The following is a 14,811-nucleotide window of genomic DNA, read 5'->3' as shown; positions in this document are numbered from 1 at the left end:
TCATATCCACGGCCCGCTTCTAACTGGCTCATGCGTAGGAGGGGAAAAGCGAGTACGCATCCGACTGAAAAAGCCATTCCCGCTCCTTAGGGATGCTGGATCTACGCGGACAACATAAGGATCCATCTCAACACCAATGTGCACATCCCCATCGACACCGATATATCTTCCGAAACTAAATGTCCGACTTTCCTTGTCCTTCTCCTGTTCCAGGGTAGGACTTGCGAGTCGGCTCGGGGCAATGTACGCCAGGATCGAACCGAGCGTGGTCGGCATGCGCGGTAAGACGAATGCAACGGCGCGGATATAGAAAATCGTTGCCACGACCGTGTTCATGCCAAGAATAACGATGGTGATGATGAATGAGATGTCTTCCATGAATATTCTGGTCTCGCTGGTGCTTCGAGTGGTTGTGATGGACCGGCCCATGTTCGTGTGGTCGAGGAAGTGCTCATTCAAGCTCAGAAAGATGGGGAAAAGCCGACGGTACATGTCTTCCACTACCGGCCTGAGCTCTTCGGGATCAGGTGTGGACAATGTTGGATCCAAAGCGTCCCGTGAGCCTGTCGAGAGGAATATAAAATAGTTCATCCAGTCGCGTGACACCGTGTCATTGTGCCAATCGGGTGCGTATAAGTCCCATTGATGATTGTAGTTCTCAATCATGACGTCCGTGTGGTCTTTTGACTCGGCATAACCCAAGGTCGTCTCCAGATCGCTTGTCTTCTGATACGAAAGAACATGCCCGGAAGAGTCAATCGTGAGGTTAAACATGGCCGTCTCAAAGATCGGCTCGCATAGAACAAAGCTGGCTTCCATCGGCTCGTCGTCGTCGGTCAGATTGGCAGAACGAGCCCACCCCATGGTCAGGGGCACGTCGCAAATTTCAGGAATGGTCGAGCCGCTCGCAGTGAAGACGCACTCGATTCCTGCTGGGCCTTCCTGGCCATCCGGCTGGAAAGAGTCTCGCATTCTCCCAGCGGCTCTTTCAATGAGATTTGGGCAAGTACCGTCCCGCCATGTGTAATCCAGGTCAGCTGACACCTCGAAAGCAGATACCGCGGTGCAATTTCCATTGAGTCCGAATCCCCGGCTCGTCACATTGTATGTATCTCCCACTGCAGTCTTGTCAGAGTCAGGTAGGTCATACCGCTGGAAGAAGTAGTCCTTGGATACCCATGGAGGCAAGGCCGTTCCAGATACCATGTTGGCCATGGCGACGTAAAAGTGGTTTTGGTACTTGAGCGCGTCGTTGTTGTTGTCGAAGAGGTAATCCTCAAAACTGTAGATTGTATCGTTGTCAAACCGGGGCGCGAAAGCTGGTTGTATAACCTCTTGGTACGTTGCCGTTGTAGGTGCTTCGTTGAACAAGGAACCAAGGCCAACGGCAAGCACGTTGGCGAGGAGAGCCATTAGGCATACCAGGGCGAGAATGAAATGGCGGGACTTGATGGCCCTCCACATGACGAGCTGGGGCGGGACAGAAGTATACGTGGCGTCCATCGAGACGGATGATCGTGCGCTCCCTTCCCAGAGATCCTTGAACGGCTGCAGCACGCAGAGCATCCTGTTCAAGAGGACCCATAGGGGTTCGATCAAGGTGGCGAATATCGTTGGAACGTAGTTTGTCAGGAGTTGCAAAACCTCAAAGTTTTCAGATGGACGTTGGAGCCCTAGATTGATTAGCCGTTATACCGTTCAACAATTGCAAAGCTGCTTACCACCTAGCTTCTTTTCCTGCAGTTTCAGGTAGGAGAGGCCAGCGATTCCTGCGACAAGAACGATAATAAAGAGAGACCCGGTCCATCTCCTCAGAATCCACGGCTTCACGGGTGTGTAGTAGCCCTTTTGGGGCTTCAGGTTCTCCCCAATCGATTTCGGCACGTCTGACTGGATCTTATTAATAGTGACATTGGTACGCTTCGAGGAGCGATCATAAAACAGCTGGAATTCGTCCTTTCGGAACTGTTCCACGGTGTATTTCTCATTGGTGTTGTCCATCGATCGGAATGAATGAAGGAGCTCGGGGCTGTGTCGAAAGAGGTCGAGATATCTCCCCAAAGTGGAGGGATTCTTCGGCAAATTGCTCAGTGCGGTACGACTAAACCACAGTACAAGAGCAGTGAAAACCGCGACGACGCCCAGTAGGCATTCAACAGTCGTTGCGAAAACCCTACTAACCACCACGCCGTAGAGGAAAAAGTCGACCGACGCCGTGCGGTTGGTCATTGTTGTGCTGTTGGTGAGCAAGTCGTCAATGGCAACAGAAAACAGGTGTTGGTGAGCATCATGGTAAATGCTCGCAAGTTTTTCTGGGGAAGAATAGTCGACGAGAGGCGCACTCTGCCCTGCCAAAGCAAAGCCGACCATGTTGGAGATGGGACGAGAGAGAGTGGCATTTTCGAGAAGCGGGAGTTGCTCGGTGACACTGTTGAAGGGATAATCCCTCGTGATGTCGCTTTCAGACATTCCATTCGCAAGAAGATATTCGAACGCGGTGGAGTTGAATTCCTCCTCGGTCAAAAGTTCCCGCGGGGATAAAGCCTGAATGGAATCATCTATGGGCCTGAGATCTCCTGATTCCAGTGTCACAAGCACCTGCTGTTTGTAATACTTGGGTTGGCAGAAGATGGCCGTGATGTTGAAGTCTGGATTTCCTGAGTCTAAGCGAGGGCCATCGATTTCAGCAGCCCAAATGGCCAGGAATTGGTGGGTTGAATTGGCCGTCTTGGGACAACTGGGACTCTCCAGAGCAAACTGCGAGTAGTCACTGGGTGCATATCCGACGTAAATCATTGAATAATTTCCGTACGTGGTAAACTCAACCGACGCATTGCATCCTTGACCGTTGAAGAAGTCGTAGGATATTGTTCCCTTGGGAAAGCTTACCTCATGTTCAGCTGGCCAGCAACTCAGCTCGGTTGTGAACTTGGTCGTTGCAGCCGTCCAGTTTGACGCGACCGAAACAGGCGCTAGATCATCCTGCAAGTAGAACGGAAGCAAAGCATACTGGGATGTCGCGAACTGGGGATACGGCTGGCCAAGCCATTCGATGGCGTAGGCCGTGGTGAGGAAATGGGGGGTGATGAGAGCAACTTGCTCACGCAACGGACGTAATTGCGATCGTAAGCTTATTGTGGCCCGCTCGGTCTGGGCAACAATACTCGTGCCCATTAGAGCACTCTGTAAGGGAGTGAGTAGCCAGAAAACAATGACCATGGAAGTCCCTGCAAAGAAGACAAGCCAGTGCCTGGATTATCGTCAGCCCATGGCGGTCTAACTCAAGACGGGTTCATTCTTACTTCCTCCGCGCAGATTTGAAAGGGACCGAAGCAACAAAGTCGTACTGGTAGTCCAAAAAGATCGAATCCTCGCCCGTGGCGCCCTTGGGCTTGGACAGCTCAAACCACGGCTGCATGCGCTTCGCGTCCAGGTCGATCCAGCTCCAGATTATGCTGTATAGAACAGCGATGGTGGTGGGGCCATAGAGATAACTAAGATTGATGGATTTCGGTATTTGGTCGAGGGACGGGGACAAGGCGAGTCCGCCCCGTGCTGCGCTTCGCTGGGCGAGAGTCTCGATGGCGCCGGCGAGGAGGATGGTGATGAAGATGACGAAGGAGAGGATTGGAGTTGACAGGGAGATGGGTTTCCAGCCAGGGATCGGTTTCTCTTGGGGGGGCTCACTTTTGATAGTCTGGAGTGACTTGTATTTGTCGTTGGTCATCCTTCTGTTGGTCATCTTTCTGTTGGTCTCTCTGTTGTTGGTCTCTCTGTTGTTGGTCTCTCTGGTGGTCTCTCTAGTACCGGGCTCAACAGCGGCATACTCGAACGCAGCATTCGAAGCTACCCGCTCCGCCACCATATCCCAGGCGGAAACCATCTTTGAGACGAGAGCGTAAACGAGTGAAAGAAATGACAACACAGAGCGAGAGCACAGGCAAGAAAGAGAAGAGCGACCAGCTACCCAATAATCAAAAATCCAAGACAGAAGAAAAGGTCATGACGGACGGAATCTCAGCCGGGGGCGGAGTCTCTAAAGACTCTGCTGCACCGCGGAGACAGCGCACTCCAAGTGCCGAGGCCGTGATCCTCCATCGTGAGAACCAACAACCACACACGAGCAGCGCAAACAGCCGGTGCGGCAAAATGGCAGCGCAGCTGTTAAGGCAGGTTCAACATGCAGGTTGGGCAAACAATCCTCATTGCGAAACACCAAGCGGACAGGCTATGCTGGGGGAATCGCGCGGTTAAGCGCCGCCGACTCGGATCCGACCAATTCGAAGCTTGCGCGGGGAGCTTAGCCTCGAGGCTGAATGCGACTGAATGCTACCCAGACAATCCTACAGCGCTGCGCTCCAGACATGCCCTGGTCCTGGTAAGGTAGCCCCTTGTCGATCCTCTGGAGGCGGCCCGAGCAGCGCCCTGTGACTGTGGCGTGCGCCCATGGACCGGACCACTGCAGTGAGCTGCACCATAATCACCTTAAATCAGCCTCTTGACCCCAGAGTTTTTTTCTCAATTGCGCCAGGCCGGCCGTTTGTCGCGACCGTTTCCAGCAAAAGCCAATATGCAGCCAGCGGTTGCAAGTGTCCAGTAGCCGCCGGCGCCAGCCCAAATGCCGGATCTGCGGGCGGCGGTCCACTGGCCGTGGCTGATTGGCATGCAGGGGCATCTATTTTCGACGGCCAACCGCCCACCCCAAAGACAAGCGTGGCGCTGCTCGACAGGGTTGGTTCGCGCTTTGTCTGCGAGTCGGCAGGGGGGCTCTGTGATGCAGCTGAAGCTTAAAGGGAAGAAGTGAGACGAGATGCGTGCAAGGAGGTGCGTGTTAGATAGATGAGAGGACTGGTTTGAGAAGCTGAGTCATCGACTAGTCCAGTGGGTTGACCTCAAGTGCCTCGGGTCGTACCGTTGCCGAGATTGGTTGGTGGTTTGGCATTCGAGATGGGTGATACTAAATTGCGTCTGGCATACTCTGGAGCAATCATACCGCTTCAGTTTCAAAAGTAATTGGGCCATAACCAGAGATTATGCTTAACATGGGCCTTTGCTAGATCGTCTGTCAGTGGTAACATAGTAGATACTCTTCCTCAAATCTACCAATCTAACCCCGTTAACATACCCTACACACACATCTACTACAAAGTCGTTGCGTGTAGTCAAACGCGAACCAATATACCTACTACGTTGTTGGAACATAACCGCCATCCATCTGCCAGAATACACATCCTATTCACTTCCTCCACCATCAACCAACACCATCACCAATCAGCACACCTCTAGCTCATTGTTACACGAGGATCCTACACTGCCATGCGGAACATGCACATCCCCTCATGTGCGGCTGCACGCCACTTTTGCACTTTACTTCCCAACGTCACACTTAACCAAACCCACAACACTCATCACTTGAAACTCCTCTTTTTGACCGCAGAACAATACCAGAGACTTGGATTTAAACCGTGATTCTTAATCGTACAATAATTAACATTGTCCCATCTATATAGGCCAAGGGACAACATTCCCTTGCCCCCCCGCGGCTTTGAAATCCATTCCTCTTCTCCTCCACCTCCTGCTCTGCCCTCTGATTGCCGTCTTTCCCTACCCGAGATCGGAGGAGTAATAAAGAAAAAAAAAGGACCAGGATATAGGTAGAAAGCTGTATGTTATTTCCACTCCTCCGTATAATACCTTCTCTGCCGCGCCACCATTCGGGCAGCGACAAAAGAATCCGGCCCTCGGAAATAAAATAGAATAATGGATTCGTTGCGTGTTCGACACGACGCCCCCAACGCCGAAATGTTTTTTACCAATGTAAAGTGTAAAGAGTTGCCTCTTTGCGGAGCTTTGCAGAAAATTAAGAGTCTCATGCCATCGTTGTCTGTGTGCCAGTGCCAGTGCAGGCTCTTCGTTCTTCCAAACACTTGTTGTCCCTCATGGATGCTCAGATCTCAATCGTCTTCATCGACTCGTCCGCAACCGCAGGCTGTTTCCCGTTCGTCTTGGGCGCCTCATTTTCCTTATCCTTGAGGAGGTCCGATTCTACACGGGGTAGGTTGCCGGCTTTGGAGCTACTGCCCTCGTTGCTTTGCCGGGGAGTCTCGACTTCGACGAGCTTCTCTGGCTCAATGATACCACTCGCAATCTCCGGAATGGCCGATTCCTCCGTCACTCTACTCAAGGGGGTGGCGGCTTTTCCGTATCCAGGTCGCATAGGACTCGTCAGCGGAGACGAGCCACTGAGGCGTTGCAACGATCGTCCGCGGGCATCGGGGCCTTCGACAGGGCTGGCGTAGGGCGACGAGGAGCGGGATCCGATGGGAGAGTTGGACTTGCCCCGAGGGGCCATGGATTTCCGGTTGTTGGCCCGTCGTCCGTACTTCTGGTCCATTCTCCATCGCAGAATGCTGAAATAGGAGGGCTCAACTCGCGTCTCCTTAAACTCTCGCAGCTTGAGCTCGTTGGTTTCCTCGTCCACATACCATTTGCCGCTGTTGAGGTCGTCGGCAACAACAGACAGCAAGGCCGCCCAGGAACGAGCCACCACGTACTTGGTATCGTAATCACGGCCGAACAAGATGATCTGTCCCCACTGGCCACCAGGACCAGGAGCCAGATCAACAGCCAGGTTGTTGCCACCCCAGTCTCGAACCAAGGGGATCCAACCTGCGTGCGCGTAGGCCTTCTGGACGCTGTTGGCAGGCACGCAGTCCTGGCGGGAAATGAGATCCTGGCGCCAGACGCCGGAGTTGTTGTTGCCGGGGCCGCCTTGCCTGGATGAAGACGCCTCGTTGCTGCCGCCAAAGGCCTTGGAGGGTGTGGAAGGCTTCGCGACCGAAGTCTCCAGCAGGTACTGATGGTTGACCTTTCTCCAGTTCTCCCACTCTTGCACAATCTCCTCGCAGTCTAGCAACATGGAGCCAAAGATGATTCCGGTGGGCATTCCTCCTCGCTCCTGGCCATCGTGAGCCATCAACGAGTCTCGCACGTCCTGGGGAAGTGAGCAGTCGAGCTGGTGCTCGAGCTCATTCAAGTCGTTATTTGTGGCGCCTTCACAAAGCTGATCGAACAATTCGGGGTAGTTTTCGTCGGCCCAGGCATCTATCCGCCTCCAGGTGTGAGCGACTGGGGGAGCAGGGGGGAGACCGTCCTGGAAGCTCTGCATGGGGACATCGCCGGGGCTCTGGACCTCGAAGCCATCGCCTTGGCTGGCGTTGCGTGCGGCAATGCCTCTCAGGCCGGGAGAGTAGGGGGCGTTCGCGGGGCTGGTGGGCGTGAAGGGACCGGTGCTGGTATTGGTATTGAGAGAGATGCCGTTGGCGGGGGATGCGCGGCCAGACTCGTCGGAATAGGGGGAAGTGACGTCGTGTCGCGAGTCGGAGGCGGTGGCGACGCCAGTGAGGATGTCGCTACGGCCATTTTGCAGGGGGACGTGGCGGCCAGAGCGATAGGGGGAGTCGAAGGAAGAATCTGGAGGATGGACGGATTGATTAGTGGACGAGTCGCGTGGAAAACAAACATCACCGAGTAATGGGGGCGCATACGTCTGTCATTACTGGTCATGGCATGCCAGATTGAGCGGAACGTGGAACCGAAGCTGAGCGAAGATGGTTAGCGACCGTTGGCGGACGAGGCGGTATTGGGACCAAGAGAATCCAGGCAGGGGCGGATAGACGGATAGGGACGGGAGGGCAAACTCACCCTTCCATGATGGCAGCAACAGGGCCTCCAGGCCAGAAGAGCTCGTGGAAAGAAGGTGATGCGAGCCCGTTGTTGGTTGTGTTACTGGGCGGACGGGGAAGCGTTGCTGGTAGAGGAAAGGGGAAAAAAAGTCGCGGTCGCGGTCGCGGTAGCGGAAGCGGTTCGTTGCCGTGGATGAAATGGCGGGAGAAGGAGGATCAAAGTTGAGAGACCAGAGCCAATGCCAGCGCCAGTACTGGAGCTTAAGCCTATGCGTGCAGTGTCTGAAAGGTATCCACCACGTCAGGGTCCCCCCCAAAAATCCAGGGGAATGGAGCTCTGAACGAGCGAGCGACGAGGGATGAGGTGGCTTCTGCCGCTCGGACGCGTGGGGTCGGGGAGTCGGGAGTCGGGGGGTTTTGTTCGGGATCGGGAGGGTTTTGGCGGTGACTGTTGTTGTTGTTGTTGTTGTTGTAGAGAAGGAGGAAAAAAGGAGGGAAGAGAAGTGGAAGAGAAAGAGAGAGAGAGTGTGTGTGTGTCTGTGTTGTGTGTGTGAGAGAGTGAAGAAAGAGAGTGGACGCGGCTAAAGCCAAGATTGGATCGACGTGCGCAGGAGGGAAGGATTGATGAGAGAGCGGATGGGATGTAGGTATGAATCAAGGCCAACAAGGAGGAGACCCAAGGAGAGAGGACCAAGGAGAAGACCAAGGACACAGACCAACCAACAAGGACGCACACCAACAAGGACAAGAGTGTTAACCCCCTGGTCAATCAATCAGCCCTGGTGTGGGTGGCTCCCGGGTCGGGTACATATGTTGGGTGGGTGGCTCTGTTTGATTGTCTCGTCGTCCACTGCCACGGGTTCTTGTCTGTGGAATTTTTCAGTGGAGGCCCTTGGGTGGTACGTACTAAATTAGGTAGGCTAGCAAGCTAGGCTCGCTGGAGTGCGCGCAACCCCCCTAGAGAAAAGGTAAAGATAGAGGGCTTTCCCCTTGGGATTTTTACTGCAGCGGATGGAAAGGACGGACAAAGCACAGCAAGAGGAGACACCCGGAGCAGCTACAGCCTAAAAATAAATGAAGGAAAATACGCAAAGAGGTGGAGCTCAAGACTGTCAAGCGCCGTCGGATGGAGTCGAGAGAGAGGGGCGGAAATACCGTAGAAAGGGGATAGGGGAACGGAACCACTGCCAGTCCGACGAGAAAGAGGTCAACGGACGACGACCCTGGTCCTCAGCGATGCAACCGTCTGTGCCTATTCTTTAATGACCTGTGTTTGGGCAGTCACTGGCAACCGACGTTGACGAGAGACAAGAGAAGGAGACCGAGATTCAGGGCTGATAAGCGAGAGATGAATGACGGCTACAGTTACATGGATGGGCCAGTACATAGCACACAGTACATAGTAACATGCGTACATCCGAATCAGAAGCCACAACGCATGGCCTTGTTAATTCAAGGACGACCCTCCTCAGCGATCAACGCGTTTGAGCCCTGGATTAAGGTGCCCACTGGAGACCGGTCCGGTAATTACTAGCTCGCTCCCCCACCCCTTGGGGGCTGCCAGTGTGCCACCACGACGTCCCGCAAGATGAATCTCAGTTTCTGGAGGAAATATCACAGGGCAACATCGCGGCCTCCTCCGCTCCACTCCGTTGAATTTTTAGCGGCTGCTTTTCGAGACGGCCGGCGCGGGCTTGCATTGGGGCGCGCAGACGACGCCAGAGACGCAGAACAACGGACGCGCACGGGGGGTTCGGCTGGGAAGGGGGGCGACGGCGCACAATGGGCCATGCAAGGTACCGAGTCGCTAGGCCGAGTCTGAAGCATGAGGCGATATGCCCTGTTTTTAGTGCGCGCGAGGGTACGGATGCTGCGCGGTACTTCTTACATTGGGTGCCTGTGATTCCCCATGGACGGAACCATGATCCATCCATCTCCATCCGTCCATCATGCCCACTAATACACCAGCGCCCAACTGACCACTAACAGAGAGTCGACCAAGCCTCAGGGGCTCCATCCAATCCGCGGGCCACCAGATCCACGGCCCATTTGCCCATGTGGCCTACGTACCGGACCTACGTATGTCGGGTCGGTCTGCAGTGGACCGTTGCCACTGGACATTTGTGCGTTGGAAGCGAAAGCCGTCGCCGCAGCAGCAGCACCTAGTGAAGCTGGCGGCGGCATGGCCGGTCCAATGCAGCTGAATATTGCATTGCAGCGGCTCGTCTGCAGCTGTGCAGGGAACCACCAGCATTTTAAGCTCCCCTCCGCAGGCCATATTCGCGAGATGATGCTTGTTTCGAGTCACTGAGCCGCTCAGCTGCCAAGGCGATAGAGTCCCCTTCCAGGCTTCCAGATCTCCAGAGGGCTGACTGACCACCTCCCTCTTCCCCCAGCAGTGGAGTCCAAACCCACGGCATCCTCGGATTCCTGGGGATTATTTCCATCCCCTCTCTCTCCGGCTCTGTGATTTCTCGTCTCCACCCCTATTTCTGTCTCTCTTCCATGGAAGCCGCTCTCCGGAATGGATCCCAGCCCCAGCCGAGCGCAGCCCAGGCCTCGTACATTAAAATAGAGGGAACTCGTACGTATTCGTACGCAAGCAGAAGCCAAAAATAAATCCAAAAAAGGAAGCAAAAGTCTCAGCGCCCTGATTCACATTTGCCTGCCTGCCCGGTCAACGAGATGTCTTAGCTACGGGGCTTTGCCTGAGATGTCTGAGGGAGCTGATCTGGCTAGGCCGGATCCTCGGTTCAAGCTTGAGCAAGGCATGATCAGACTAGCCGTGACAAGACGCCCAATCAATCGGCGTTGATCTTTCTCATCGACATCACCATTTCCCATTAACATCTCCCATCACCATCTCACCTCGTCATGTCTCGTACGGAGGTCCAATCCCTGTTCCCAGTCCTCAAGTCCAGCCCGTCTCCCCGGTCCTCATCCCCCTTGCCCATTCTCGAACACTGCACGGATATTCTCATGCTATGCCGTGTCCATCTCCGCGCTGGAGTATTCGTACGTTGTGTCCAGCTGGGACAGCCCGGCCATCGCCACCAGCCCCGGCTGCCTCCCTGAGAACCACACGCATCGCAGCGTCCAATATCAAACTTCCGTAGCACATGGCCATCTTGAATGCGGGGAAGCGAGCGTGCGTTGGACTGGTATCCCCTAGCATGTTTGCGGATTGGAGCAGTGCAAGCGCCGGCTCACGTCAGCTGTTTAAACGTCGAAGAGGCGTCTAGAGAGGAGGGGAGCGTTTGCCCCTTTGGTTGCACCCGAGAACCTCTCAGCGTGCGTTGCGTGCATGTGGTGGGATGCCTTGTTTCCATTCTGCGTTACACAGACGGTGTTGATGGGTGTCAACATCGCGTGGCTCGCCGCCTCACTGCATCCGTTGACGTAGCAGCCGCCCGTTGTGATTGCCAGCGCACCACTCACCTTCTTCCTACTTACTCACTGGTTGCCGTGCCATACCCGTACTCGTCGTTCAAGTGAAGCGTCGTTGCTCGTTAAATCCTGCCGCCGGTCTGAGTCTGCTATGTAAGCGGCGCTCGGGAGGAAAATGATGTGCAGGAGGTCCGCAGCTAGCATCTCACATCTCGCATTCAACGTTGCGTTGCATTTGCGCCGAGTTGCTCGGCTACTATATCACATCCGGTTTCCGCATCATCATCTCATCATGCTAGTTCCTCACGTCCCGAAAGCCACCCAACTCTATCCCGATGGTAACCCAGCTGATCCCTCCAGCTGATCCCTCCTCGTACTACGTTTGCCACATGTGCTCGCTCAGCCCCAGCAGCTTATCCGCCATCTGCCGCTTCGCAGCAGACGCAATTCCGCGCTCCGGGTGAGCCAACTGCTCGCTGTAGCATAGCTCTACTAGCGCCTTCAATTCATCGTATGAAAAGTGCTCTGCGTCTTGGCAGCTGTTCCCTCGTTGGAGCTCCTTGTCCTCCCGAGCCTTGTCCACGATTGCGTCCGCCCCTTGCTCGTATAGCGAGAAGTAGTTGGCCGCCCGTGCAAGGTCTACGCCCTCTTCCACATTCTTGAGGTTCTGCTGCAGCACCAGGATGTTGAGCTGCATCCGTCCGCAACCCTTGCTGTTCATCGGCGACGCCATGTTGGCGTTGCTCACCAGGTAGCAGTTGATTAGCAAGCCCAATCCAGTTCGGATAAAGGAAATCTCCTTGTCCCGAAGGAACCGCACAATCGTCTCGTCGAAGTTGACAAGCTCCGAGTTGAGATTCAGAATCTGCGGATCTGGCTCATTCACCTCCTGGTCGAGCAGGTAAGGTGCCACACTCGGCGACAGTGCGATCCGGAGGGAATGCACAATACGGCAGCGGATTTCCATGTGCAGTGTTAGGAGAGCCGTGCCAGCCAGCTCTTCAAACGACGACACGATGCTGTCAAATGCTCTGTTTCTGGTTAGCGGTGTTTGTGAACCTCGAATCAATACAAACTTACTGGACAGTATCCTGAGTCAGCGGCAACTGCACAGGCCCCTGCTCGCTTGTATTCTTGTTTGGGTCGTTCATCAGGGTCCATCGGCGGCTCGAGTGACGTGAGAGGTTCTGCCGTGCCGTATCTGTCTCGTGCATGGTGATGTATCTCAGACCAGAAATCTTGACGGCAAGCCATTTCATACTGGTGTACAAGAGACACAGGGACGAGATTGAATCTCGGTCTTGGATGATGTCTTTGGCTTCCAACGGCGCGTCGTTGGTTTGTTCGATCAGCTGGTGGACTTCCTTCTCCGCTAGCTCCCAGTCCATCTCATCCGCCGTCCACAGCCTCTTCATTGTCTCTTGGATATCCCCCACATCCAACGAGAGGCGAGCCGACGCCCTTAGGTTAGCGTTGGTTGGGTCGACAGCCTGTTCCTGAGCCTGAATCACCAGTGACTTGTACCAGCTGAAACAACGATCATAGTATCGCATCATCTGAGTCACCATCAACGAGCTTAGGGCCTGGTCGGGCGGGATCGTTCCTAGCATGCGACAGAATGAGGTAACCACCTCGAAGAAGGCAGTTGTTCCTCGGAACACAGGCCGGCGCGCAACTTGGCTCCAGGCAGGGTCTTGCGCGAAGGCATCCGCCTCCCCGAAGACGGTATCGCTGAGTTTTGCCAAGGTCTCGTCCAGCTGAGGCTGAAACACGTTGACCAAGAAGTTATCCAGGAACGTGGTTAGCGTACTGGCCGCGAGATCTGACCCGGGTGGCACAATACCCTTGAGTCTCTGCAGAAACACGAGCGTTGGAGGCAGCAGGAGGCTCATATTGAAGACACTGGGCTCTACCAGAGACTTGTACGAACCGACCGTCTGTTGATTGCTCCCGAATCCGGACTCACCACCTCTTCTGTTTCCGCTATCAGCAGCCGGTCGGTTCTTCTTGTCGGCTTTTCGGCCACCTAGACCGGGAACAGCCGCTTGGATGATGTTCTCCAGGGCATCAAACTCCGTCGCCATATCAACGGACTTGGCATCAGCCTCGGAGAACTTGAACAGGTGCTCTCGCATAGCATCCTTCTTGCCACCGAGTGTATTGCCTGGTTGGGGAGAATCAAATTGATAAACATCTGCCTCGGTCGTGACATAATTGTGCAGGAGAGTCCTGATCTCGTTTTGGTAGAGATTCCACAGCTCCTTGAAGCTGCCAAGGAGAGCACTGTTGTTACCAGCGCCTTCGCGACGGATGAGGATCTTGATGGATTCGTGAAAGATGCGATGTCCTTCAGCAATTGCCTCAAATTTGCCGTAGAGCGTCCAAAGTAGATCGAAGATGACATCAGCACGCATCTGGGTCTCGCGGGTTCCGTAAACGTGGAGACCTTCGCCCTTGGCTGATCCTCCACGTAGGGAGCTTGGGTGGCGTTGGTCTACTTCGTTAATCGTCTCATTGACGATTCCGAAGAGCTCAACTGGTAATCGCTGCTTAAGAGTCTCAACGGCATTTTGCAGCCGTCCAAGTTTGTTCAAAGACTCAACGAGCAACGTAGTGTAATAGAATGTGTCTGCCTCGGGATTCTTCATTGGATCCTCGCTCACTGCCTTTTCGATATCGACAGAGTCAAGAATCGTATGGAATGGAGCAATGGCACTTGTGTCACTGTAGCTCTCATTGAGGGCACCCTGGGCCTTGGCTAGACTCTGCCATCTCTCCTGGCAATATGGTGACTTGAGATAGAGGTGCTCGTGTAGCTCCTCGACCAGAATATCCATTAGGGCAGTCTCCTGGTTGGCAAGATAGCTTCTCAGGTCAGCCAGTGCACCAATGTCGTCCAACTCGGGCTTCCTGAGCTTCCGGAGTGCATTCTGCAGCACCTCGACGGCTGTCAAGAACCGTTTCTCGGATATCCGGGCCTCGAGCTGATCAGGCACTGCACGCAGCTCGTCCAGCTCATTGAGAACCAGAAGCAGATCGTCAAACTCTTGTGACGACTTGGAGAGCTTCTTAAGCTCCAAATCAGTCGAGCAGAGACTCGTCTTGGAGTTGGCCAGGGACTCCTTGAGGGCGCGGACCCGTTTCTGCGAGGCCTGGATGCTGCCCTGGATCTTGTGGAAAGTACCGATGGAACTATTGAAGCCTTGGTGATGTTCGTGGACGATGCCCTTGAGAGACTCCTGCAGGTATGAATGGCTCTTCTGGAATTTACGATACTCGTGGGCGCGGCCGACGGAGCTGGAGTCGAGAAGCTGCAGCGAAAGCTGGACGGGGACGCAGTCGTCCTGGCACATGGAGGGCCATTCCGCCTTGATGTGCTCTAGGACCTGGCTAATCTGTCTCTCGGCGTTTGTCTCTTGCACGCGCGATCGAGAGGGCATGTTGCGGATGGCAGGGGGCGGCTGCTGCTGCCGCGGGGGCTGCAGCGAGGGCGGCGCGCCATATCGGTCGCTGGGTTGGCTATCTTGGAAGTTCTTGTAGTCGTCGCCCGGGCGGCCAAAGTTGCCGTAGCCGTTGCCCTCGCGGTACGATTGACCGTAGCGGCCTGCCATGGCAGAGTTGGAGTCGGGGCTAGAGAGGGATGCGTTGGGCGTGGTCACGAGAGACGGGGATCGGGGGGCATCGTCGCCGCAGCGAGCGCGGGAGTCGGTCTGTGGTTCGCCGCAGGAATGAAGAGTGT

The 14,811-nt window shown here is 54.8% G+C and overlaps 3 protein-coding genes across 3 annotated transcripts; all 3 read right to left on the bottom strand.

The window, feature by feature from the left end:
• BGZ61DRAFT_344049 (uncharacterized protein) lies at positions 1 to 3,727 on the bottom strand (the record flags this gene model as incomplete). Its single annotated transcript, XM_046239658.1, has 3 exons — positions 1 to 1,673; positions 1,722 to 3,250; positions 3,303 to 3,727. 3 exons carry the CDS (start codon positions 3,725 to 3,727, stop codon positions 1 to 3), a joined length of 3,627 nt encoding a protein of 1,208 aa, XP_046108419.1.
• Positions 3,728 to 5,681: 1,954 nt separating this feature from the next.
• On the bottom strand, positions 5,682 to 8,010 carry BGZ61DRAFT_163630 (uncharacterized protein). Its single transcript, XM_046237494.1, has 3 exons — positions 7,705 to 8,010; positions 7,548 to 7,600; positions 5,682 to 7,473 (listed from the first exon to the last, which is right to left on the bottom strand). Exons 1-3 carry the CDS (start codon positions 7,710 to 7,712, stop codon positions 5,948 to 5,950), a joined length of 1,587 nt encoding a protein of 528 aa, XP_046108418.1. The 5' UTR covers positions 7,713 to 8,010; the 3' UTR covers positions 5,682 to 5,947.
• A 3,438-nt stretch (positions 8,011 to 11,448) lies between these two features.
• Positions 11,449 to 14,683, bottom strand: BGZ61DRAFT_528894 (Sec8 exocyst complex component-specific domain-containing protein; the record flags this gene model as incomplete). Its single annotated transcript, XM_046253329.1, has 2 exons — positions 11,449 to 12,103; positions 12,153 to 14,683. The coding sequence occupies 2 exons, from the start codon at positions 14,681 to 14,683 to the stop codon at positions 11,449 to 11,451; spliced, it is 3,186 nt and encodes a 1,061-aa protein (XP_046108417.1).
• Positions 14,684 to 14,811: the final 128 nt, after the last annotated feature.

The sequence above is a fragment of the Ilyonectria robusta genome (genome assembly GCF_021365365.1).
Source record: "Ilyonectria robusta strain PMI_751 chromosome Unknown BGZ61scaffold_4, whole genome shotgun sequence".
NCBI lineage: Eukaryota > Fungi > Ascomycota > Sordariomycetes > Hypocreales > Nectriaceae > Ilyonectria > Ilyonectria robusta.
Note: the sequence above shows the minus strand (reverse complement) of the source record. Positions and strands in the feature narration are given on the sequence as shown.